The following is a 27,451-nucleotide window of genomic DNA, read 5'->3' as shown; positions in this document are numbered from 1 at the left end:
TCATATTTGCATGTCTTTGCAACATCCATGACAATAAAATTATTAAAATTAATTTTAGACTATGTAATTGAACTCCACAATCACAAGAGGAATACCTGAAAGAAAACTTACCTCACGCATTAGTTTTTATGTTAATACTGTGGACTTTGAGGGGAATTATGGATTACAATAATAGTTGTTAATATAAGTCAGGTGGCACATCATATTATGTATTAATATCCAAACACCTAGAAGTCATATATATGCTACAAGCTTTAGATCTGTTCATCTCCTAAATAACTTATTATATTATTTAAACATGTGGTTAAAAAGAATTAAGCTATCACATTCCTTTCTGTATGATGATGATATTATTAAGGCTTTCAATATTCAATGTTCCTTTTTGTAAATATTATTATGACTGCGATGTATGTCTATCAAAAAAAACCATTAGCAAAAAAACCCACTATAGGCATCCATTTGAAGCATTGTTACAATGACTGAAACATAGGAATCTTAATAGTTTATAGATGTCAACCTTAGGTAATCATAAAACTAAAGATGTCTGATTGTGTTTTGCATCAAATCAATATTTCACTTCAGATATACCATTTTAAAAATTTTCCTGAGCTAATTTGCGCAAAGTTATGAGCATGACGCTTACAAGCAGATACCCTAGTGTTTTTACATATTTCAGCACCAATCTGGAAACGAAGAGTTCATCAGTTCATATAACATTTATATAATATTTTGTATCAATGAAATGTGTGATATTTTAATGACAAGATCTAAGCGCTCTGTAGTTGTGTATTTAACTTTGTCAACACAAAACAAACAGAGCATTCATTATATGGATATCACATATGTGTACATTGCATTCTATGACAGTACTACTCACCAAAGCCGTGTGAAGCAAACATGTGAGGCAGTGTGTCCATTAAACAAGTACCTCCAAAAATGTACTTTCAGATCATTTAAATATACATACTGCACATCAAAACTTTTGTTAGCACTGGAATTGTTTTAAAAGAAAATGTGTCAGTGACATCTACATATATATTTTATATGTGTGTGTGTGTCTAAACAATCAAATTGTTGTATTAAAGACATCATCAACATAAAAAAGAATTAATACAATATATGGAAATATGGGGTCATACAGAATTTACTTTGAGGAAAAATTCATGTCTTAAGTATTGTTCAGTGACTGGCACCCTTGCATTCATGCTCATTTAGAGCAATAGTCTAACTAACTATAATTAAACCATGAATTACAATCAAACTTTCCTTGAAATACTTGATACATCACGTTGTTTGAAATGTAAATGACACAGATGATAAGTCATAAAATCGAGATAACCGATTCCATAATATATAATCTTTGTTTTGTGTGACTGATGGAGTCTTTGTCACATCTCAAAAGATGGATCAGTCCATACTGGTACACTGGGATCATCTATGTATCTCTTATACTTCCTAATGTAGTATCCTTCTTTTATAAATATGAGGGTAAAAGACGATTTGTAGTCCCATTCAAAACTGTGATTAGCTTGTATTTCACGAGTCTTACTAATATGCGAGCCAGCGAGTCATGCGAGTTACGATGCGAGCCATGCGAGTCATGCGAGCCACGGTTTTAACGTAAGAAAAAACATGCGAGCCATGCGAGCCAAGGTGCGAGCCACGGTTTTTACGTAAGAAAAACCATGCGAGTCATGCGAGCCACAATTTAAACGTAAGAAAAAATTACATAACGCTGTATATTAAATGATACATGACGCGAGTGACACTAGCGACATGTAGCGACGGTTTTAATTTCATAGATGATTCTAAAACGTGATGTAACTGTATTTATCTCGTGCTATTTATTTGTTTAATTATTTATTTTAAGATCTGTTATATTATGTTTTGAAAGGAGAGAAAATGTCGAAGAAAAATACCTTCGAAGATGCGTCTTGGTAGTAAAACGATTTATCAATGTTCAGATAACATCAGTACTGTATAGATTACATAACACTATCGAAGTCACGCATTCTTTGTAGTCTTTAGAGACAGAGATGTTTTTGTTGTTGTTGTTTTTTGTTCTTGTTATTATTGTTGGTGCTGCTGCTCGCAATTTCCCTACAATATGGAAAATTACAGTATAATCCAGATTTTTTGGAACCGCCGATTTCATAATACCTTCTGTTATTTGAGCAATCTTTATGTCCAATTAGCAAAACAGAGGCAAACAAAGAAAGGAGAAATTTACCTCATCCAGATATTTCTGGAACCATTTTTTGTTTGTCTGGGAGGTTCAAGAAATCGGGAATCCATGGTATAACTCGAACTGACTTACTCTCTTGACTGTTTTGATTTTCTAGGTTTATTTTACTTAGCTGGTTACTAACAATTGCAAGGTGACAGTCTTGCTTTGCAGAGTTGAAATATCTCGTTTGAAAAGTTAATAGTAGATAGGCATAAAAAGATCACTTCGCAAATGCAACAGGTGCCATTTTACTGAGATGTTTTTGAACATGTAAACTGACAAATGATCAGCCCACCGTCCGTGATGATGTTTTTGAGAGCGGCGGGTGATATTTTAGTTAAATAAGTCAAGTTTTCAAGTCTATTTCTTTCTTTTGCTGTTCAGTCAAAGGTGTTTCGATTAACAGTGTCATTCCAGTTTTATATGGGCAAATAAAAGAATTCCTCGGCAATTTTCCCATGCACTGCAAACGAGGGCAAAAGAAGAATGTTCTTTTAATCCAGGACTTCTGTATTGTCCTGTAAGGGCCTTCTGTTGTGGCTTGGATATTACCCTCTGATAATTCTTTTTTACAGGTGGTGCATTTAGCGTCCTTTTTAGATGTTTTTGTTTATCGTATATTGTTGCTCATCCTCTGAAGGACAAGTCACTTTAGGCAGTGGGACGTTTTCTGGGAATGCCTCAATTATTTGTTTCCACTGTTGATCAGTGAATTTTGACTGGTACATAATCGGCTGCTCTTTATCAAAGTTGAACAAATTGTGGAAAATCCACATCAGGTGGTGACATTCCTTTTTGCACCAGACAGATGAGCAGATGGCAGATTCCTTTCTGATGCAAATCTCTTCGAGATACCCCATTGTATCAAGCACTTTGAACGTGAATTCGGTCATAGAGGAATCACAATGAAGTAGGTCCATGTGAACTCCTTCAACCTTGTCGTGGAATAATTTCTTTTGTTTTTTGGTCACGTGCCCATCTTTCACTTTCTTAACTTGTTTACTTTTTTGTTTTGTTTGATTTTTTTTGTCCGCCCTGTGAGTGTCTTTTGTGTTGATTTTAAACTGCTGCTGTGCATTTTCGACGTCGTCAGTTTCCAATGCAAAGTCATCATCAATTATAACCTCTGCCTTCTCTGCGATTTGTTGAATTGCGTCGGCCGACGCTTCCCTCGCTCTGGCCATACTAAGGGATTGCTTATCAGAGCGGTCTGCCGCGGAAGGGCCACGACCTACTGTCTTTAGGCCAAGGGATTGTCTCTTGTTTTCTGCACCCTCCAAAACAGCGCTTGCGCATTCCGCGGTTACCACGTCCAGCAGACTTTTCCTATATCCGGACGCATACAAAGATTTTGCATTTGCCACCTCCGCAGAGGATGCTTCGCTCGATGACTGTGTGCGGCACCATTTTTGCCAACGCGCTTTTCTTCGCCACCACCATGCCTTAAAAGAATTCATTTTTTTTACATTTGTTGATTTTTTTTCAATAAGTTTTACAAGTCGTTTTTCCGCATCTACTGCCTGCAAAGAGGTAGGAGAATTATACGCATCCATCATTATTGATTTGAATTCCTTTTTACTTTTTTGGTCGCCAAAATAAACGGAATTACGGTTGATGTCTTGTTTGAAATGGAAAAAGTCTGAAATGGTCTTGTTTTTTACGTCTTCCCCCTTTACCAAGCAGAGACCACGCCACAGAGCACCACCTTCATCACCGACGTATGATTTTGAATCTAATCCCCGTCCTTAGACGTCTTCATTATCTACATTATATTGGCCAGCCACTTTTGGGAGAACATTGTTAACGGCCGCATCAAAAGACTGCACCATTTTTTTTACGTTATCTGAATTTTCACCTGGTTTGGCTGCAAACATACTGACTAATTTGACATTGCGTCTCAAGATGGGGTCGTAAGTGGTCATCTCAATTTCTGTGTAGTGTTGCGCGCGGCTTTCACAGCCATCGAGGCTTACTGGTTCGTCAACAATGCCAAGAGTAATGAGTGCACCTAATCGCACCTTATGCTCAGACGAAAGAATGACATAATCGTCGCCAACACACATAATTAAGTTTTCATCTAATTTCCTGACAAGAAAATCGTCCTTAAGCAATTGAACAGCTTCTATCTCCGATCCTCCAGGTCTCTTTTTCTTGTTAATGGTACTCTGTATATACTGAAGATGTTTTTTGTTGCTGTATCTTAAAGCTATCTCGTTCACCTCGTCTACTTCTTTACCACTAAGTAAGGCCTCGCGTACAACGTCCAACTGTAGTTGACCTGCTGATTTAGTAGGTTTTATACGGAGAATGTTTTCTACTTCCTCTTTAGACGGCTTATCTTCTTCTTGCTTTGGAGAGTAATCGTGTTCCTGTAAGTAGATTACTGTCATTTTTTTGTGGCACCGGTCGTTTTCAACATATTTTCTTGCTGAACAATGCTTTTTAATGGCTTCACTGTGACAGTGAACGCAACGTTTTGATCGATTAAAATCGACTTTGTTTGGAGACTTATGAATTTTTAAATATGCGCACTTCTTGTTTGCGCATTCTAGCGAACCGAGACACAATTGAAGCGTCCTTCTACCACCCTTGCAAAATCCCGCTCTGTTGCATGGTTGTGCTCTACCCCACTTCCAGTTGTCTACAACCACTGACAAAGGGTCCGCATCATTGTATTGCACTTCATACTTTACAGGACCTTGAGGAGCCAGAGGAACCTTCTTCACCTGAACTGGCTTGAGTTTGTCAATTTCGTCTTGGTTGGCATACAGTCTACGTCCCTTTCTTAGAACGCTGATGTCCCCATTGCTGTCGCTATCTCTACCAATAAATGCAAAAGGTCGTTAACACTTCAGGAAGAAAACTGCTTAAGAAGCATAGACTTTTGATAAAACACCACGGCTATTTTCATATCGTATCATAATAACCCCCACTAACACATCTGCATGCCGCCATCTAGTCTACCCCTCCCAAACAACAAAAGAGACGTTTATTTTCATGTGCACTTGTAATGATCTCGAGGGAATTTCCCTGTTTTTACTCCCTTGACGTTTATAACTAATTAGTTTTTTGTATTCCATTCTGTGCACATTTTTATCAAAACAGAAAACCATTCACCTAAACCCAACACTCTATTACATCAATAAAAGAATGATTACGTACTCTTCATCAAATAGCTTCTGCTTTGCGGGTGACCTCTGGGCGTCCTCTTTGGGTCTTTTAACTGCTGGTAGACGTGGCTTTTGAGGCGTGTTGTCATTGGAACTTAGTCCACTTACACTGGCGATTAATTCTTCGATGCTGTCATCCTGTTATATTAAAAAAAAAATTAAGGTCGATTTCTGCCGCTCTCTCCAACAGCGGCTGGTAATCGAGCCTAAAAGAACCTACAACAATGACTTTTTACAAATGATATCTACACAACATTCTTTGGTTCAGATATATTTTTGTGTGTCTAAAAATTCTGCAATCTTAGCGGACAAATATACGCATTGACGTTGATTTCTAAATTTCCTTTCCATGCACGGCTTCAAGCTACTAATAAAAGCAGAGCTACTTATTTCAATAATTAACCATAACGGGAAAAGAGGATTTTTTTTCTTGGATAAGAAACTCAAAAAACGATCAATTGTGATCATTACGTGATACTGGTCAGCTATCAATTAATTGTAACATGGATGTCCACAGAGGTGCCTACAGTAATGGTGCTTGCTACTCTATTATTTTTGAAGGTATGGGGATGGCCGTACGGACCAACAGACGGACGTAGGAACAGTCACGTGACAACCAAATTTTTCAGATCGATGGGTTGCCTAATTTTCTTAAACATTGACCAGTGTTCTTCGGCGCGCAGGATTGTGCAAATAGGTTCTGGGTAAGAGGGTGCAACGTAAATTAGTGATCACCTAGGCGATGTAGGAATCAAGGAGGAAGAATATTGGGACAGTCGTTTTGTTCTGTGTTCAGTTTCGTCAGTCAGTATACAATCACTTACTGATGAAATACGCTGTCTTTTCCCGGTGGGTTGTTTAAGGGGCGAATCGACCTCCATGCCATCGTCGGAGCTTATTTCAACCACACTCTGATCACTAATATCTGCAACCGTCGTCTTAATTTCCTGCTTGCTCTTCTAAATTAAAAAAAAAAAAAGGCCTGTATAGGTAAAGTGTTGAAGTTCTGTATCTTCTAGTTAAAAACGCGAATAAATTCCTCCTACATACCTTTAATGACTTGTCTTTTGGAGTTTCCTTTTCTTCAATTATTTCAAGATCCGATCCATAAGAAGATGTGTCATCGGATATTTTTCGTCCTCTCCATAAACTCGTCCCGGGGTTGTATTCTTCTGTGGATTCCCACCATTCCATCTCTTGATTTTTTTCGTCCTTTGGGTGTCTGAAATTAGACACAACAGAATGAGTTTCTTAGTGTATCTACCGCTAATGACGTTTGTTTTATCTCCGCCTCGCCTCTTCCCACTTCCACCAAAAAAAAAGGCAGAACCAAAACGATTACGTGGTTAGAACTAGATGAGTCACCCCGTTAAAATTGTACCTTTGTTGTCGTTGTCCTTTTAGCTTTGAAAGTTTTACCGGAGGATGTTTTAATTTCTTGAGCACTTTGTTCCTCTTTGATTTTAGGGGAAAAACTACGAGTACGTGGCTCAGAATTTCCCTTGGAAGATCTCGCCGCCGTTGCATAGCTTGATGCCTGAAACAAATGTGAGAAGGTTGAGTAAGTCAGCAATACTGTGACGTCCTGAATATAACCCAGGGACCAAAAAACTGTATGAAATTTAAACAGATCTTAGCGAGTTAGTTGCAATGTTAGCCTGACTGATTGATTATTTGTTTGTCAGAAATTGCGTATCACAGGTCAAATATGAACATGTGCCCAAGTTGTGAAACGAACCCAGGCACATCTGTTTACATTATGTATAGCACATGGAAGTAACCAATCCCACCCTTTGCTTGAGCTTCAATGGGACGTAGTGATTACCACTGTGTCCGAAGTAAAGAGTGCCAACTGAGGGACCCAACTGAGGCTCCACAACTTTAACGAAATTGTCATCCTGTAAAATAAAATGTAAAGAAAACAATTTATTACTCCTTAGTTAAAAACTTAATTTCGTTTTCTGAAAGCAATGGAAACAAACGTGAAACATTGGATGACAACAATTATTTACCCCATGCACTGTAATAATCATGATCTTGTAGTGCATCACATTTGCAAAGGCGCTAATCACTAAAGAATTAGCATAATTCTTTTCCAGGATCTTCAACGCTTCTGACCACACAGCAGGCACCTTTTCACCACCCATATCGACGTCACACAAGAAAGCCAAGCGGTCATTTCCCTGGTCCTATTATGAAAAAAAAAAAAAAAAAAATGTCACAAAACCTCGTACAAGAGACGGCTTTTCAGGTGGTTTCAAAACTTTAAACTATTCATTTTTCCTAAAAAAAATTGTCTGCCCAATAGTCTTTCAGTGTGCGCAGTGAGAAAAATGTGATGCCTAAAACGTTGCTTTTCAGATGCTCTGTTACGAACATTGTGACAAATATACATGCAGCTCGTTTAAAGTGAACCTCTGAACTGGGAGGCAAGGAAAATTAGGCTTAAAAATAAATACACGTTAAGGAAAAATAATGAGCCCTAGTGTACAATGAAAAAAAAAAAGACTTGGATTAGGGCTCAATTAAGGAAAATGATGTAAAAACTAAGTACAAGAAAAATATTTCATTTCATTCCGTTTGTTTTTAATACTCTTATTAACCGGGCGTCGCTTATGTCATCATCTGTTGTCGGTCACGCAGTCACTTATACTACGGTTAAATAACTTACGTCAAACTGATGGTTTCCCAGATAATTAAAAATGAGGTTGTGCAAGATCTCCGACTTAAGTCCCAGTTGAAACGCTGCAGCCCGATAGAAACAGCTTCCATCACCGGGAGGATTAAAAGCAATTTCAAATCCTTCTTCTTCTATCCTCTGCCGAAGTTCCATTTCAATTTCCATTTTCTAACAAACCCGAAAAAGTAAAATTTACTGTTGACAAAAAAATACTTTTACATTTCGCAATGTTAACCTCGTCTGAGGCTGTGCTGAAAATGTTCAAGAAATGGAACTAATACATTAAAAATACATATATCCGAATCTCACTTACCTCACTTGAATGATTTCAGAAGTAAACGCCAAAAAAAAGTACTTTCTACCTCTCCTGATAATTTGTTCCGACTGGAAGGAAAAAAACCCACTGCACCTCTTTGGTAACGTGCCAAGGAAGAACGCGGTAAAGGAATGGGCTCTAATATATACTTCTGTCCGAGAGAAACTGGGTTTGAAAACAATCAAAAAATGGCGCATGGACTCATGAGTAAGTAGTATTGTACGATATATTTTACATACATGTTAATTTTTTATTTGATATATTTTTATTTTTCATTTTTCATGGCTCGCACCCTGGCTCGCATGACTCGCATGGCTCGCAACCTGGCTCGCATGACTCACATGGCTCGCACAGTGACTCGCATGACTCGCTGGCTCGCACATTAGGCAGACCCGTATATGATCATGAAGAAGTCAAGTTTCATCCATTGGTGGCTTGTTTTCAAACTATTAAATTCTAACTATGAGACTTGGTTGTCATCTGAAATCCACCAGTTCTAATATTTGTGTCTCAGTGTCTCCATCCTCTGTTGCTGAGATGTCAAAGTGGTAGTGCCACTGTTTGATGCTGATAATGATTTGTTTCTTACTTTCGCCCTCTTTGCTGAGCTTTTGGAAAGAGCATGTTATTAATTAAAAATTCCCTTGGCACATTTCAGCTCAGTTGGTTCTTGTAACAGAAAGGAGTACAAAACCCCACTTACACCCAAACACAACACAGGAAGCCCAAGTTCGTACACCAAGACTCTGTTATTAGATATATAAATACTGTAAACTGCTGCATATAAGAGCATCAGCAGGAATGGTCGTATTCTCCACTCAAAAGTTTGCTTCCGTTTTGATTAAAGACAAAGTTTACTCCCCCCCTTTTTTTTTCGAATTTTCGAGGCTGCTTTACGGCAGATTAACTCGCTGATGAGATTGGCTAGAGAGGGAACTTCAAACTAGTCATACGACCGTAAATCAGCCTAAAAAAAATCAAAATTCAAATGAAGAAACAACTTAGAGGCAAGTAAAGCTTGTTATTTATTCAAAAATATTTCAAATTTCTGGTTTAAGTATGAAATTAACAGTACAGTCTCAGACAAATCCTCTACTTTGCCCGTTGACCAAAATAATAATATTTGCATATCTAATATCTATAGGAGCTCACTGTGCGAGCTTCGGCTGCCTGTGGGCTCAGTCACGCGTTCAATGTGAAACTTTAAAAGAAGAGAAAAGCGGGACTACCCAAAATGCTCCATTTATTTTAAATGGGTGTGGAGGGAAGTGGGGCTTATGTCAGCCTTAATTTTTGTCACGCTCTCGGTTAATGGAAATGAACGAAAGAGGGGTCGCGAATTCCCACGTAGACTCTGTGACCTCCTTCCGCAGTATGATTTTATTGTGTCAGCGGTCGTCCCACTTTAGTAATAACTAACTAAGGGGAGCTCAACTTGGGAACTAGGGTTGAATCAGCTGTTAATTATAACCAGCGGCAAGAATCCCGCTCTATTACTTAAAGTCACGTCCCTATCAGGGCTCATTGGCCTTGCCTTGCTAACGAGATGTCATCCGAATTTTTTTGCAAAGCGGGCTTCTAGCCTTAGCTGTAATCCAAATAGTTCTGGCAAACAATCTACGCTAGTTAAAAAGGAAATCGAGTTTCTTCATTCAAACCTTTGCGAGGTACGCGTTGATACTGACTACGGTTACAAGTTTTGAGATGGGACAGAGGAACGGAAGGAAGATCTCATTGAGCAATTCACCACATTGAATTCTACATGTTTTGTGCGCTCCACAACAGAGGTCAAGGAAAGGTCGCGGAGATCATCCGAAAATGGTATTTTCAATCTTCTTTACTTTTTCTTTTGAGCATTTTAGGTTTGCAATTTTCGGGAAAAGTAAAACGATTGCGCAAAACAAAGGACGAATACAGTCAAGGCAGGCCATGCCAGGGTTTTCATGTTTATATTACAAAACAACTTGACCTTTCGCTGCCTTTTGTTTGTTAAAGGCGGAAATATGCTAGTCATTTATGGGGCCCAGATGCGACGTCCATATTTTAATGAAGAAATGAAAGCGAAATATTATGTCGCAACAATTCAATAAAATTTAGCCATCAAGTGACCAGGATTTTAATTTCGGTAATTATCCGAAGGCATCTACAACATCCGTTCCACACGTGCGTTGACAGACTATTGCACAACTTCCACTGGTGAGAAAATGAGTACGAAGAAATGCTAAATCATCGTCGTAAAAGTCAACAATCATTCACGGTTGTCAAGATTTAGCGACTATTTAATAAAGCGTTTTTCGTAGTCTAAAAGTGATCACATTTTTCTTTAACCTCGGCCCGAAAGGTTTTTAACAGTTTACACGGGTTTGGAAGAAAAGACAAGGCGCTGTGAAAAACATGCGTGCGTGGACCGGATCTGTTTTGTTTGCACTCTTTTTTCTTTTTTTTCGAAAAACAACATAATAACATACTTGGAAAACACCGGGCTCTGTGGTTAACATAAAAAGAAAACTTAATAAATGTCGTTTTGACAGCCTCTTTATAAAATACTCCAGTCGCAAGTGCCGGAAATCTCAGTTGGAAAACAAAATCATTTTTTTGATCTGCGGAAAGTTTTACAATATTTCAATAATCGTGCTATGTAACAGCTTTGTAAAATCTCTCTTTATGATGTCGGTAGTTTCGTCTTTTTTTAGTACAACCCATGTTTGAGCAAAAGTCTGGCAACCTTCCTATTGCCTGTCTGGCCCACCCATTCTCAGTGGTAACCGTGGAAACAAAACATTGCCTGCATTGACCAAAGGCGGTAAGGATACTATTGACACAGTTTGCTACGACATTTTCAAAAACGTGGCATAGAGTGCTTAGAACCTTATCATTACTTTCTGTTTCTCTATGAAAATATAGGATTCTCGAGGTGGAAAGAAACAGAAACCTCAAAATACCTCCGGACACGATTACTTAGCCAGCTCCGGAGGTTACATTAAAGTTCAAGGATCAAGAAAACTCGACTGCCCAGCAAGTCTGCAAGTGCGAGCTATACGGCTGTACACTGATTATACTTTAGAACCTGAAGAGTGCTCGTCAAAGAAAGGTCCACGGAAGGCAAAAGCCGGGATTCTCAAGCAATTAAAGGATGACAAGCAGACGGGAAAGCGCCTAAGAACGACGACAAGATTCTATTTCAGGCTTCCTCTTAGTATAGCACACAAGGTACATCCTGTCGGTGAGGCCGCCACAATAGGTCACTCCATCAATCCGAAAATCGCAAGCAAGATCCGCGAGCTGGTTAGTGAAAATATAACTAGTCCAGATGTGGTACGGAAATGCTTGGAGCAGTACGTCGACAAAGAAATGTTTGGAAGTCATGAAGGTCATCAGAGACCCCGAAAGTCAAACCGACGATATTACCCCAGTCGCCAGGATTTGCGAAGTCATATCGCTCGAGCAATCAGCGCCAGCAAATACTGCGGTGATGACCAAGAGTCACTAAAGCGCAAAATTGAGTAATGGAGGCGTGACTCCCCATCATCCAAGTTCTACTTCAGGACAAGGGACGAGGTCAAGGATAACGACGAGACAAAGTTTTTGTTCGTACACCAAGAAGAATGGCAGCGGAGGCTTCTCCTCAGGTATGGCAGTGACCTTGTACTTATGGATGCCACCTACAAAACGACTAAGTATGCTATCCTTTGTTTTTCGTGTGTGTCCACACCAATGTGGGTTATAAGGTTGTAGCCGAATTTCTCTAGCAGAACGAGGACAATGAATGCATCGCGGAAGCCCTTAATATCATCAAAAGCTGGAATCCTAAGTGGAAACCAAAGTATTTCACGGTAGATTATTCGATGGCGGAAATAAATGCTATCGAAAGCGAATTCCCAGATGTTGCAGTATACATATGCGATTTTCACTGCGAGCAGGCGTGGCAGAGATGGGTCAAAGTCGGCAAAAATGGACTGACCGTAGGGGAACAAAAGATGTTTCTAGAACTGATGCAAGCAATTGCTTGTGCTCGTTCGGAGACGTCCTACAAGAAGGCCGTGGAAAGCCTGAGAAAGTCGACGTTGTACTTGGGAAATCCCAAAGTACAAGAATACTGCGAGAAGGTGTGGTTGGACTGTTCCGATCGTTGGGCTCATGCATTTCGTGTTCAACAGGCCGTCAACATCGTGAATACCAACAATGGAATTGAAGCGCAGAATAAGTTGTTCAAATACAGGTATTTGCCTAGATCACTCGACAAATCAGTTTTTGGAATAGTGGTGATGATCGTGGAGTCGTTTATCCCTGATTCCTACCAACACTACCTGGACACCAACCTTCAGCTGAGTGGTTCTTATCGTGAATTCAAGCGCGATATACCTGACTATCTTCACAACCGTCCTACTCATTTCGTCAAACACATGCCTCAGGAGTAACTTTGGGGCTGCTGAGTTTGCCCAACATGACGTGAAATGTGTCAATTTAGAAAAGTGTGAATTTCTCGTCAAAAGCATTTCGAACAGTACAAAGCTGTTTGCTGTCAAGCTGTTGGAGCCAAGCTGCAAATGTGAAAGCTGGCGTAAAACGCATTTCCCTTGTAAACACATTTTTGCTGTTTTCAACTTCTTTGACGAGTGGAGCTTTAACAGCTTACCGCATTCTTAAAAAAATAGCGTCTTCATAACTCTGGACACCGTGCATTTTGATCAAGCCGATCCTAACGAACAACCAACCTCGGAACCGAGTTCAACGGACGAGGGAAATGACTATTACAGTCAAGTACGCGGTGCAGAAACAACAGTCCCCACCTCATCTTCCGATGAATATGATGCACCAGTGGCACTTCTTCCCGGCCAAAAATCAACGACAACGAGCAACCTTTAATAACTCAAAAGCTCAGAAAGCGCCTTCGGCAAAGAGTCGATGAATTGAGATCAGCAACATTCGTGGTCGATGATTCAGCTATCCTTGAGAATACTATCATGACTGTGGAATCTCTGCTGAAGGATCTCCGTCAAAGTTCCTCTCTTGAAAATGGCCTTCCTCTTCGACACAGTCCTGCAAAAAAGAAGCTCAAAGTTACAGAGGTAGACCACCACAAGGTGAAACATAAGACACTTCCCAAACGCAGACGAGACAGCAAGAAAAGGAAGGACAGGGGCGTGGTTGTAGACTTGACAAGGGCTGAGGGCAATTCCAAAGACAGTGACGTGGAATTAGAAGAGGTTGGTATAATTCGTTGTTTTCTCACAACGATTGAAAGAACTGTTTATGTCAACGTGTAAAATGTTTATCTTGTATGTGCCAATGTTATATTTGCAGGTTGACTCGATATGTGATGTGTCTCTTGATGACGATAATGAACTTGAACTGTGTAATGATGCGGATAACGACATGGATAATGATGAGCTAACTGGCACAATTCACGAGAGTTCTGCTCGTATCTCACCAAGGTACAATTCTATCGAATGTAGTAATACAGAACAGTGATCATAACTCTTCGAATATTCTATCAGTTAAGTAAGGAACGATGTATCAACCTTTTAGACTATTCTTTTGATCTACTGTTGTGGTGTATATACAGGCCTTCTCAGCTAGGAGAGTCAGAAGTACAGTTGTGTGACGCAGAGACGAGAGTTAGGACCTTGCAAGTCAACACTGGTATACGCGATTCCGTACTGGAAGTAGGGCCATTCAAAGTAACCGTTTCTGACTTGCTAGCCACTCTTCCTCTTGGCACTTTATCTGCAAAAGAAACACAGAAAATTAAAGAGGAGATCCCTAGTTTTGTAGATGGATGGTTAACTGATATGGTGAGCAGTACTGTTTTGCAGTAACTATTTGAAAGATTAATTTTGTATATCTTCAGTTGTTAAATTCGTTGTGCTTCTCTTTGTAGATCGTTGATGCTACACTGTGGAAACTAAGAAAACTCGACCAAAAAATTCTTTGCTGCTGACAGTACCCTTTGTCAGTTGGTGAAACATGGGGCAAGTACCCGTAGATTGTGGATGGGCGAGAGGTTCCATGGAATTGAAAAAATTGTTATTCCAATGAATATCACTGGACATCACTGGACATTACTGGTAAGTCGAGGATGCTATTCATACTGTAAATTTTTTTTTATAAAATAGTCATCTCTAAAATTTGTATTATATTCTTTGGATAAATTGAACATTTTACACATGACTCAGGACTTCGTTTTGACGACATAAAATAAATGTGTTCAAAGATTTTAGATAACAAGGAATCTATCCGTGTCTACATTGATCCTATTCATGGAAACAAACATCCAAATGAAATAACAGCAGCTTCCAATCCCAGCCTGTACAGACTTATAAATAACATAAGGTGAGTTTCTGTATTCCCAGCAAGACCCTGTGTTTCATTGTTGTGAGAGTTATGAATGGCCATTGTACTGGCCACATTGTTTTTATGATTTTTCAGCTATATATTTATATGACTAATTTAGTGACTTCATGTAACATAAACTTAACTAAACCTAACTTAACTGATTCCATCAATCGCCAGGAATTAATATTGAGACAATGTTCATAACTCATTTTTGTAGCTATATCCAGTAGCATTTATGAAAATGGTTGCAATCTTTCTGTAGTGAGGCTGCTGACATCAAAACAGGCTGGAAAAGCAAAGAGTGGGCATGCCTCAAGCCACCCCATTTTCAGCAAACTGATGGATTCAACTGTGGAGTACTTATTTGTAAGGTAATCTTTAGAGTAGTATAAAGCATTCGATAAGTGAGCTCATAGGTACCAATTCCATCAATATCTTTGACATTAAACAGTCAAAACAATATGATGTCATTCCATAGCAGTTTTTAAAGAGACATAATCAGAATATTTACATTTTTACATCAACCAATCTTACATCATATATAATATAACTGCAAGATCTATTGTTAGTTTGCCAGGAACTTGTGTGATAACAGACCGATCACAAAGGTCAATGTTTCTATTGAGAGAATGAAGCTTCTATCCAACCTGTTTGGCAGCTGTTACGATGACATTTTGAGGTACAATAATTATACCTTTCTTATCATTACAATCACCGTTGTGAATTGTGTTTAATCCCAAAAAACAAATTGAGAATTAAGTAATCATTTTGAACTTTTACTTCACTTTTTGGCAGAGGAAGGGATGTTCTTGTTTGCAAGGTGTGTCAGATGGATGACAATGAAGACTGGCTTGGCTGCGATAGATGTGGACAGTTCTTCCATGCTAGTTGTTTAGGAGTGAACTTTGCCACAGCATTGCAAAATCCTTTCTTTTATTGTCCATGATCATACACTTAAAATACACACAGATAGCAACCTATCTGGGAGTCTTCTTTTCATTTTTAAAGTGTGTGATGGAGTTGTGGCTCAGCTTGTTGAAATTTACATTCAAGGGAAAAAAATTGTGAGAAAGTGTATTTTCTAAAGCAAGCTATATAATTTAAATCATTTTTTCTCAAAGAACATGCAGTAAAAGGGCCCAATAGGTGTACTGTTAAGAGACCAATCATTTAAGTCAGTTAAAATTTGACCGACTGAATGTGATCAGTAATACTTCTTTGTTACAGTCACAGCAAATGTTCCTTGATTTAGGCACTCATTTGCTGAGAAACTAATGAAATAGATATGTCATGTTCATTAAACATCTTTTTGGACAAGAACCATGGAACCAATATTTTCAGAAACTGTAATTGTGAAGAAAACAAGAAAGAACCAAAAGGCACACAAACAAGCTAAAGATAAAATACTAAACAAGAACTTACTGAAGAGAAAATTGAAGACACACTTCCAGAAGCTGGTGATAAAATGCCCTTTTTTACCCTGTACGTTCCAATCTGATTGATAAACCATTTACCAACCATTTACAAGACTAAAGGCTGAAGCATTAACCTGTGAAAAATATTATGGAATTGGAGTTGACGATAAAATTTAGAAGGTCCGGTTCTAAATAATTCATATCCTTGTACTGTTAACAACAAAAACAACAAAAAAAACCACTGCATTTCGGGTATAACACGTTTGTCACTGGTTTGTGTATAAACACTTTCTTTTCTAATTTCAAAGCAATTTCCAGTATCTAAGAGTTATTTGGTGGGGGACAGGGGGATGGGAACCCATGAGAATAGGGGATGGATGTGTACTGGAGGCAAGAGGGGCAGGAACTGGGTAAAAGTTTTAGCACAATTGCATAAACTTTTGCAATGAAAATAAAACAGAGGCAAGAGCCATTTAATAAGGGTATGGGAATCAGGATGTTCAGACCCCTCTGTCCAACTCCCCCCTCCCTGCAGTTCTTTGAAATCCAAGTTTTCCCAGCTCATGCGAACACACTTGAGTCCCCCCTTCCCCAACTCAAATTGTTATTGTGAAGGACCTGCTCTTCACCATGACTAATTATTAATATGAAACCATTACATTTCCTTCTGCAATAAGCCAAGAATACCTTACTGGCCAGCTTCTAAAAGCTGCATATTTTTTACGATAATAATGCTTACTTGTTCTTAATTTTAACTGATGTCAACTACTAAGTTTTCAATGGGCCAGTAGACTGTTAAACAGACGAACCTATTTCTGATCTTAACGGCAAAGTATATATGGCCACCTTGGAAGCTCAGCTTTTTTACTGTATTAAAAATTATACACGGAAAAGTACTGCAGTTTTATAATAAATCATTCCTTTTTACCCATTTACTTACCTCCTCTTTGAATCTGCCATTCAATTCGCCTTTTCTCAACGTAAATTCTAACAAAATCCTGCAAGGTTTCAACTCCGGAACCCAACTGATCAGAGTAGAGTAATCAATTATGATACCGCTGGTTGACTGCAGGCAGATCCTTTTTTATTATTACTAAAGTGAGACGACCGCTGACACAATAAAATCATACTGCGGAAGGGGGTCACAGAGTTTACGTGGGAATTCGCGACCCACGAAAGAGCAGCCTGGGTAGGAAATCGTGACCACCGACTTTCACCCGCCCGGTCCTTCGCTTGTCTCTAATCTATTTACTTAGACTTTTAAACGGGTCTCCTATTCTGGGAATATTTGTCGCTTCTACTTATCTTCTCTCCGGTAAATCATGAAAATAACAACGATCTAACCAAGATAAACTTACCCACCGAATAAATATAAAGGTCATAGGAATGTAACCGTAAAGTGAGGCAAAGATCTCAACAAGTGATCGCGCCAACAGTTAGGAAATTTGATATCCGTTGTCAACTTCACGTGATTACTCAACTTAAGAGAGTGTCATGATTTCATAAAAAAAGCCTGAGGAACCAAGGAAAGCGATTAATCGAAGGTCATTCATCTTCCGCTTCTCGTCTTGTCGAATTTATCGTTTCTAAAAGTGCACAACAGTTATCTACAAATCATCTAGTTTTACACATCAGCCGCAAGAAAGGAACTCTAGTTGTCGGTGAATTTCCCTAAGAGTTTCGAGTAACAGATTGGTTGAATCCTTACCTCTGTGTTCCAGGAAAGACTAAGTGAAGCGGTTTAGATGATATTTTGACGACAGCCGTCGTTTGCAGTAGTCTCAATTGCAGAGATGACTAGAGCAACCTGCTTCACTATAACCATCATCGTGTATACAGTCGTATTTTGTTGTAATATAAACCAAAAGCGTAGCAAGATCAAGTTAGTCGAGTCTGACGATAACGTAAGGGTTCAGAATGTTGGATAAACATTCGAGCGCGAGGTCCTTACCTTTCGTTTTCTCAGAATCTCGTTGAGAAATTTAAGAGCGCTTAAACTGTTGTTAAAACCTTTCGAAAGAGACGTACTCGTGAAAAATTCGACTTGGGAGCGTGCTATGCTTGCATGTAATCAATTTTCAGAACAAACTAAGCCTGTCGTGAACTCAAGGAAGCAAGGTGTGTTATCTTGATCAAACGTTTGTGATATTTTCGTAGGTTCCTTGCCTTCATAAATCTTCCGCTTTTGCCTCTCTTTTATCGGCTGTTAATCATGACTGGCGTGCGGCACTGGACAAGAAAGAAAGCACAGGGGTAGTGGCTACTGACCTTTCCAAAGCCTTTGATTCAGTTTGCTACAATTTGCTACTCGCTAAGCTTAAAGCGTATGGAGTGCGCCAGGAGGCTCTGGAGCTTATACAGTCTTATCTGTCTGACAGATTCCAACGTGTTAGATGAAATGGGTCCTACTCGAACTGGCTGCCCGTGCGCTGCGGGCTTCCGCAGGGTAGCTTGTTAGGACCTTTACTTTTTAACATTTTTATCAATGATGTTAATTACTGTGTTGCTACCTCCTCACTACGTCTATACGCGGATGACACTACCCAATACTCGTCTAGCGTCTGCCCTATGACTCTGGAGTTTAATCTCAATGCGGATATATCAAGACTCAAGGAATGGTTCACTTACAACTACCTAGGAATCAATAGCACCAAAACGCAGGCAATGGTACTTGGAAACAGTTCCTACAATTTTGAATTCTTTGTGGACCCGCAGCAGGTTATTGACATAAAGCTGATTCTAAAGATCCTGGGCGTTACGCTGGACAATAAACTCTCCTTCGAAGATCACGTAACAATTACGCTGAAAAAGGCATATGCAAAAATCGCCGCTCTCCGCAGAATAAAGCGTCTTATACCTTCCTCTTTTATGATCTCTTTGTATAAAACATATGTGTTACCTCATTTAAAATATTGTTCCCCTCTATTGTTGGGAATCTCTACTCCTCTGAAAAATAAGCTGGAAAAATGTAACTTTCACGCGTTAAGAACTGTGCTTAATCTAGGTAGATCTACTGAGTACAAAGACTGTCTCAGGCTTGCTAGTATAGACACCTTAATCCAAAGACGTCTTACTGCGTCTTTAATCATGTTTTTCAAGGCATACAGGCTACAGGGAGCTTCATATATCTCTAATTTTTTCACACCTAGGGTCTGTCACTACAATTTGCGCTCCTCTGCTCTTAATGTTTCCCAGCCTGTAAATACCTCTAGCCATATTCATAGCTCTTTTTCGTTTATTATCTCTCATTCCTGGAACCAGCTACCATCTTCAGTTAAATCGGCAACCACTCTAGCAGAATTTAAGACTGGCCTATCTCGCATAACTACGCTTGGCTGTAAGTGTAATAAATGTATTAGTATACAATTGTAAGGGTAGGGTTATGAATTGGTAATTAGGCTTCGGGGTTAGGGCTACAAGTTAGGTGATTAGGGCTGGTAGGGTTTCAGGGGAGGTTCAGGATTAGGACTAGAGGTACGTTGCTAGGTGATATTTTTGCGTTTCTTTTTTCGTCATATACACATATATTTAACTTGTACATATATTTATACACACATCTGCATTTTAACTGTCGAGCGTTTTCAACATGAGCCATTAGGCTCGGGGGATTGGGTAACCACCCCTACGTTACCGACATAAAATAAATTGTATTGTATTGTATTATTGTATTGTATTGTATTGTATTGTATTGTATTGTATTGTACAGTCACATCGACTCGTATTGAAGAGTGTACAAATTAGCTCGGTTTTAAAAATATTTCACCATGTTTACTGCTTAGTGGCAACAGTAAATGTAATCAAAGGACGCTGGGTGAAGCTTCCAAATCACTGCAACCGAGAAGGCATCCCTATTTCTGTTTCTGAAATATCGATTGTGTGAAATCCGAGTCATGAGTTTTATTTTCACTTTTAGTTAATGAAGGGAAATTCCCTCTGCCCCTGGTCGCTTTCAGCTGGGAATTTTCCCTTTCTATACTTACGTTTATTCAAACTGAACCGCAACTAATTTCTTTCACTTGAACCTAGGATTGTCATGTAAGACATAAATTATCACGGAATGAGGCTTTAATCTTGAAGATTAAGGTGTGCAAAGAAACCTCAAACTTTTTCTTTTGTATTGTGGCTTGATTAACTTGAGATTCAACCGATAAATTCGGAAAATGAACTGATCGCTTAAGCGCTCGGGAAAGACAAATAATATTTCCCTTTACGTTCTTTTTCAGCTATGGAGGTTCTTCAAGGCAAGAGAGATCACGATCGTGAACAAGGCAGCTCTCCAGGTTTGAAAACACTGAATATATAAATTTAGCCAAGCCTAAAAGCGGAGCTTTTGTTAGTGTATTTTGGTCAGGGGTATCTTCAAGCAGTTGAGGACCTTCGTTGTTCTTCTTGATGTTTTGAGCAAATTTTCGAAGATGGAGAATCTTTTCTTCTTCAGAGGAAGTGTGCGATGTCAGCATCGGTTGAAATTATATTCTTTTGAGCGCGACTGATAATTTTGGTTTGGGAAATGAGCCAAAATTGAAAGAAACGCGGTTAAACTACTTCGAGTTTAGACATCACCAGACAGTCGATTGAAGAGTATACACGTGATAACAGTGAATTAGTAAATCAGTCAAGACGCCAGAATCGTATGCCGGGATTCTCTTATATCTTCTCTTGAAGTTGCTAGGTATGACTGCTTGCCCCACCATTTTTTCCCCAACGTTTCAGCCTCCTCTGTTTTGCGTAAAAATTGAAAAGAAAAGTCATTTTCAACTCGTGTTTGAACCTGTAATTTCTTAAAACTTTTCCCCATTTGGCTATAATTGTTTCATGATTGTCCTCTGGCTGGAAATACACGGCGTCTTTTTGAGATTCTTTCTGTTATTTGATTCGGTAACCTCTACTGTAACTACTTATAATGTAGGTGTCTTAAAGCCAACTGCCCATGATCTAACAACTCTAGCTAATGTAGTACGAAATTTTTCCAACATTTTTCTTGCGCTGCAAAAGTTTGCTTTAAAAGAAGACAAGCTAGAGCTAACATGTCATGATTAAGACTTGATGACGAAGAGAGACTTAGGATTCGATCATGAAGATATATGTGGAAAACTTGAAATAATACCTGGATTTCATTTATTACATCACAGCAATCAATTCCAAACATCAATCAAGTTTTCTCTTTAGTTTTAAAGCAAAGTTTTTTTTTATGGTATTTTCTCATGTTTACAAATAGTTGTATTTACTGGAAAGTAGAGTTATTGCAACATATTAACATGAAACACAAAAATAAATTTTATCAATATTTAAAAATTTTTCATTTGACTATCATCTGGCAAGTCGTATTATATGTCAATGCAACCATTTTCCACAATTTGTAAGCACCATTACAAAATAATTAGTCAGGAAAACATACACCATGTTTGAAATGTCATGTCCATAGTAAGTGAACAGGATTGAGGAGGGTGTATGTGGGAATAGGCTCTCTTGTCTGTATTGTTAATAATGGTAATTGAACTGAGTGGAGTGCAATTTGGGCTGAAATCATACGCGTGATTTCAAAATCGAACGAGCGCCCAGCGCGAGTTCGATTTGAAATCACAAGTATGATTTCAGACCAAAATTGCACGACACGAGGTTCAATTACCACTTTATTACATCCATTTTGAAATCACCCAAATACAGGACTTGGTCAATTCGAATATTTTATTGATGCAGTACTGAGCCGGTTTTTAAATAAAAAGCGGAACCGGAAACGCTTTTACATCTCATTTTGTATGCAAAACAGAAAGACTTTGATGTCATGTGTCAAAAACTCAGTCAAGCGTATCAAAAGAAAGACAACTTTCATTCAAGAAATTCGAGAAGTCCTCAATAACTCAGAAAAATAGTGAAGCGTTAAAGTTCAGTCCTCGTCGTCTGACTCAATGATGTAAGCTCTTCGTTTCTTCTGTGGTTGGGGTGGAGAATTCTGGCTGTCTCTAGAGAAGAAATTGAAGATGCAGCCTATCTAATTCTGCGATGGAACGGGAGCAGCACAACTGAAGGCTTCCATGCGGTACTGTGACTGCAACGGAAAACGTGGTGGAAATCCTGAAAATTCAGCCGGCTGAAAACCAGGATTGGAGCCCATGGCCTGATGCATTTGGCCTTGTTGATGGACGTGATAAATAGGAACCAGAGGTGTTCGTTTATGTTGCACTGCAATCTCTTGATTTGAGGCTTCATTTGCAGTATTTTGGCGGGAGACTTCGCTTACTTGATTTTCGTTTGGCACTTCTTTATATCCACTGATAATGTGAGACAGTTCTTTCCTGTGATTCTCGTCTATTTCATGGTAGTCGTCTAACGAAGATTCACGTGCATGGCCTGTTATTTCACAGATAACATTGCGCGGTTGACCAGACTTCTTCAGTTTTGATACCAATGTTTTCTTCATGCTGTGGTTCGTCAGCTTCTTATTCGTCCTGAGACAGGAGGCCATGGATTTTATTAAATTGCCGATGGTGATTTGTCCCATTCGAACTTTGGTGTACCAAAAATCTGCTGATTTAGGACGATTTATGATGCTAAGATAGAGTGGCCCTGTGTTCTTCATTCCTTCGGGTCGCTTGGACAACCAAAGCTTGAATAGCCGCACTGGATCGCTTTTTCCGCCATCGGTGCTGAACATTGCTTGTGGTGTTGTTCTTCGCCTGATGGTGAGACCACCGCTCCACGTTTTAGTGGGACCTTCCCTGAACTCAACAACTTCAGTTCCATCTTCTCGCTGTCTTATAATTACGTCTTCCACGTATGCATCGTAGTGTTCTTGGCGACCACGAAATCCCAGTTGTTCTGTCAATTTTTTGAAGTTGACATTGGTCAAGACCTTTCCATTAAAATCACCCAACTGACCTTTTTCCCACAGGGCTGACTCTTCTTCAGGTGTGATTGGCTGAGCTTTGTTGGCTCTCTTTCCCTTTCCTTGTTGACGTGGGGAAATTGCTTTCGCATTGAGGATTTCTTGTGAGGAGTGAAACTCTCTCGATCGCACGATGCTCAATGGATACTTCTTCTCCTTTAGATACCGTTCGATGGCACTCTGCATGATTTTAAGGGATTCTGGCTCGTAGTCATCTCCGTCCTTTTTTTATACCTCGGCGTAAAACTTACTCCTTGTCAAGTTTTTCAGGCGCCATTGTTTCGATGGAGACATATTCAAGATGGCGGCATTAACACCAGCTTCTGAAAACATTCATCCATTGTTTTGTGGAGCGGGACGTATTTTTATTCGAAGCGACAGACTTAAGCTCCTGTATTTCATCGCTTGAAATTATAGGAAATCTTGAAACATCTAACTCTTGTGGTGGCTTTTGATTTTCTTCGTTTGTTGCTGACTCGGTGGACTCGGGATTGTGCGGATTGTGAGCTTGAGAGGGTAGAAAATCGTCAAAATATTCACCAAAATGTACACGAAAAGTGGGAAAGTCCCTGGAATGTTGGTCTTCAGCCTGAAGGATCTCATTGTCATCATTCAAAAACTGGAAAAAATTAAATTCATCCATTTTTGGGGGGGAAAAATAAGAGTTATTTAAACAAAAGTTGCAAAATTTGCGAAATGAAACTCTTTGTCTTTCATTTTCCTGCAATTTGATTGGTTACTTTAAACAAGCCTTGAAATCTGATTGGTTGTTTTGTTTAAAGTGTAACTTCCTCATTGGCTGGAAAAAAGATGTGATTTAGAGCAAAAAATGGTGCGATTCGTGAATAAATCGCACCAATTAGAGCCAATCAGATTACAGGGACCACCAGTGATTTCAAAGTGGTAATAAATTTGCTAATTGCTCTTGCTGCAAATGTTTTGATGAGGATGGGCTGTCGAGGTAAAGGAACTGAGGATTTTAGTAGCCAATGACTGTTTTCAAACCTGGAAACTATTATTATGAGAGCCATAATTATGCTTGGTAACTCATTCTTATTCTGATAAACTAGTTCTAAGAAGGATACAATCTTTTATTACAAATATTTAATGTATAGGCTGTGCACAAATATTTAATTTAACTATACTTTTATAGCCAATACCAATCCCTACACAGTAGGATCGGTGGAAAAATGTACCAAACATCTACAAGATTTGATGTAATTATTTTAATCACATTAGTATTAACTGATACTAGGAGATCTAAGAATATTCAAAAGAATGTAAAATTTGTTTGAAAAATTAGAACTCAGCATAGGCCAAATAAACAAGATTCTCAGAAAAAGAAATGTGAACTAATGAAAAAAGCTAAACAACCTTTTTACTGGTTTTATATATTGAAAACACACACACATGCAGATTTCTTATAAACCTGTAGTTCAAGCCTGCCATGACTTCAAAATGTTGATGCACACCTCAGAAGGAGAAGAAACAAATTTCAAGTTTCTTTTTATTCAGTTTAGGTTTGTCAGGTAAAATTGAGTCAAAAAAAGAAATTTTCACCGCTAATTTATTAGGTTAGCCTATCTAAAACAATCAACTTCATGTACAAATAAGACTAGGTACGTTCCAATGATACACAAAAGAACTATCTGTGGTAAGAGGGCAGGCTTTCCTTTCTTCATTTTAAAAAATACTGAGGTTATCGGCATTTTTCAAAAGTTATCTCATAGTTTATGACTTTACAGGTCATGTGGATGGTTCCTGCTTGGGGACTGACATTTCAATTACCTCAACAAACTGTAATCATCAGAATTGCAAGCCAAGGTGTATTTACCAAGTGCTCAAGTTTCAAAAGTAGTGACCTAATTGTTACAGTTGAGTTCACTTCTTTTTGAGGCCATCTTCAGCTTGATCATCCTGTTACATGTGAAAACATCAAATGTTACTCACATATTCAAATACTTGCTTGAATCAAAGCTGTAATTGTTTAATAACCTGCTTCCTTTAACACTTTAATCCCTGATAGTGATTAGCATCTAATTTCTCCTTTCAATATCACCCTGGATCAAACATTAAGGTTATGAGAATGAAGGCAACAATAATAAACTAAAGAACCTCTTGATTGTGAAACAAGTTCTCCTTGCCAGCACATAATGAAATGTATTGAGAACAGTATGGAGAATATGCATACTGATGTTAGGGTGTAAAGGGTTAATAGTGCTCCAAAAATAGTAAATAGTATTGCAGAGAAAGGAAGAAAGTTCTTGAACCATTCTATGTTAAATAAAACTTTGTTATGAATGTTAGTTGTAACAGCAATGAAAACATCTGTGAAGCTACAACAACAACTACCTTTCCATGTAAACAAACCATAATGAAGCATGATATGGATAAATTTAATCTTACCCAGTTTGAACGTAGAATCTAAAATCTAATAAACTTACTAGTGAATAGAAAAAAGCTCAATGTGTTTTTCCTGCTTCTGTCATTCTAAATATCACAGTTCAATCACGCCACCACTTCAATGTGATTTTTTCTGAAGATGTGTACTTTTACTTATGGTCATTTTTTTTAAGTATCTATGTTTTACCAGCTGACATCTGAGAAGAATCAAGTCCACACTGGTGATTTGACACATTATAAGCAAACCCTACAACTGATTAAATTTTATTTGATCAAAAACATGAAGGGAAATGGAGGAAATTGGCTAGCATAATTCAAGTTTCCCTACATAAGTATTCTGTGATCATTTCTTCTACCATTGGGTAAAGTTTACAGTTTCCCTCATTTCACTGTCTTCTGTTCATCTTTTTGCTTTCCTAACAATCTTAACTATTGCTGCCAACAAATGCAAGCTAGGAGCATATAAAATGTGAACAGTTGTTAACACTTTAATTCCTGAGAGAGACTAGTATCTAATTTCTCCTTTTGATATCATCCCCGGCCTAAATCAAGTATTAAGGTCATGAGAATAAAGGAAATGATCGTCAATTGAAGAATCTTTTGATTGTTAAGCAAATTCTCCTTGCCAGCACATTAGGGAATGTATGGAGAACAGTATGGAGAATATACATACTGATGTTAGGGTGTAAAGGGTTAAAGACATGATGTAATCAGTTTTATATATGTAGAGTATTGCTTGAATATATAATTGCGGTGAGTGCAACTGCCTAGTAAACATCAGTCTGTGGTCTTCTACTCTTTCACCTTGAAGGGTGCCCTGTGTACATAAAAATTGAAGTTCAGTGCCTTTACCAGCCTTTTGGGCAACAAAGATCGACAAAGAACAACAGCCACATAAATAAATATTTTTCATGAAAGACACCTTTACAATGGTAGATACACACAACTGACATGTTTGAGTGAAGCATGTCAAGCAGTAAGGTATGAATTTCACTTTGCTTTTCATTACTTGCAACCAGGTTATTTCTATCAGCCTTGAAAACTTCTGTATCCTAGCTTTTGAAGAAAAGCATTTCCCATAAACGTTTAAACATTAAAGACATAAGCTACCAGCAACAGGTTTTTCCATTGTTTCATAACATCAGATTCTCATCAGATTTTTTTTTGTTACATTGAAAGCATAAAATTTTAATCATTACAATATAATGAAATCCCACGTTTTAACTGTTTTAATCCCACTAGTGACCTATACAGAATTTCTCTTTACACTATCAGTATAATATCAAGCAGACGAGTAATGAGAACAATCCAATTCCAAATTCTCCAACCTAACATCACATAAATTGTATGCCAGACAATAAAGAGAATTACTAATGAAATCTTGAAAGTTAGCGGGTTATGTAATCATATGAACCAGAATTACAGCAAATAAATGTAACATACTCCAGTAAAGTGTTGTAATGTACAATGAAGTTTGGAACTCATTGAAATTAAGTTGACTTCATGATTCAAATTTCAGTTTAAGAAATGTGTAATATCTCTTTACATGGATGAAAAGAGAATACCATTTGTGAATTTTAAAATAGTAAATGACACGATCACAGTTCAGACGCTTCCTTGCAAAATGTCATGACTATCGATTTCAGAGATTAATTCTTCAGTTTCCGGCATCAGGGAAAAAATATCGTATTGCAGGCATGTTCATCATAATTCGAGCAGTAAGTACGCCTCGAGATGTTGAGAGAAGAGAGAGTGGCTCCATGTTTTGTGAGACAATTGAAATTTTCCCTGAAGTTCGTACTAATCGAGTAGAAAGCGCGAGAAAATAGCGCTGAAAAGTACCATGACTAAACAATGAAGTTCACTCATTCAGCAGTAGAACTAATTCCCTTTTACCCGCGAGTTTGTTCGCACCACACATTTGCGGTCCGTAATTTAATTCTCAGATGTTTGACGGGTTCTTTCATGACAATGTTGTCAAAATCAAATTACCACGTCAGACTTAATGTAAACATGGA

At 38.4% G+C, this 27,451-nt stretch overlaps 2 protein-coding genes and 2 pseudogenes across 2 annotated transcripts; 2 read left to right on the top strand and 2 right to left on the bottom strand.

Annotated features, from left to right (window-relative positions):
- Nucleotides 1-27,451, top strand: part of LOC136281011 (tetratricopeptide repeat protein 28-like) — a 57,206-nt pseudogene that overhangs the window by 16,769 nt on the left and 12,986 nt on the right.
- On the top strand, nt 13,320-16,253 carry LOC136281032 (uncharacterized). The gene is made up of 8 exons (XM_066167224.1): nt 13,320-13,600; nt 13,698-13,828; nt 13,960-14,188; nt 14,275-14,461; nt 14,608-14,726; nt 14,992-15,100; nt 15,299-15,408; nt 15,525-16,253. The coding sequence occupies exons 1-4, from the start codon at nt 13,358-13,360 to the stop codon at nt 14,332-14,334; spliced, it is 663 nt and encodes a 220-aa protein (XP_066023321.1). The 5' UTR covers nt 13,320-13,357; the 3' UTR covers nt 14,335-14,461; nt 14,608-14,726; nt 14,992-15,100; nt 15,299-15,408; nt 15,525-16,253.
- LOC136281033 (uncharacterized) lies at nt 22,137-22,799 on the bottom strand. The gene has a single exon (XM_066167225.1). The coding sequence runs from the start codon at nt 22,797-22,799 to the stop codon at nt 22,137-22,139; it is 663 nt and encodes a 220-aa protein (XP_066023322.1).
- LOC131773362 (uncharacterized protein KIAA1958-like) lies at nt 22,806-23,367 on the bottom strand (annotated as a pseudogene).

Source organism: Pocillopora verrucosa, chromosome 5 (assembly GCF_036669915.1).
Source record: "Pocillopora verrucosa isolate sample1 chromosome 5, ASM3666991v2, whole genome shotgun sequence".
NCBI classification, from domain to species: domain Eukaryota; kingdom Metazoa; phylum Cnidaria; class Anthozoa; order Scleractinia; family Pocilloporidae; genus Pocillopora; species Pocillopora verrucosa.
The sequence above is the reverse complement of the archived record's forward strand: the minus strand, read 5'-3'. Positions and strand labels throughout refer to the sequence as shown.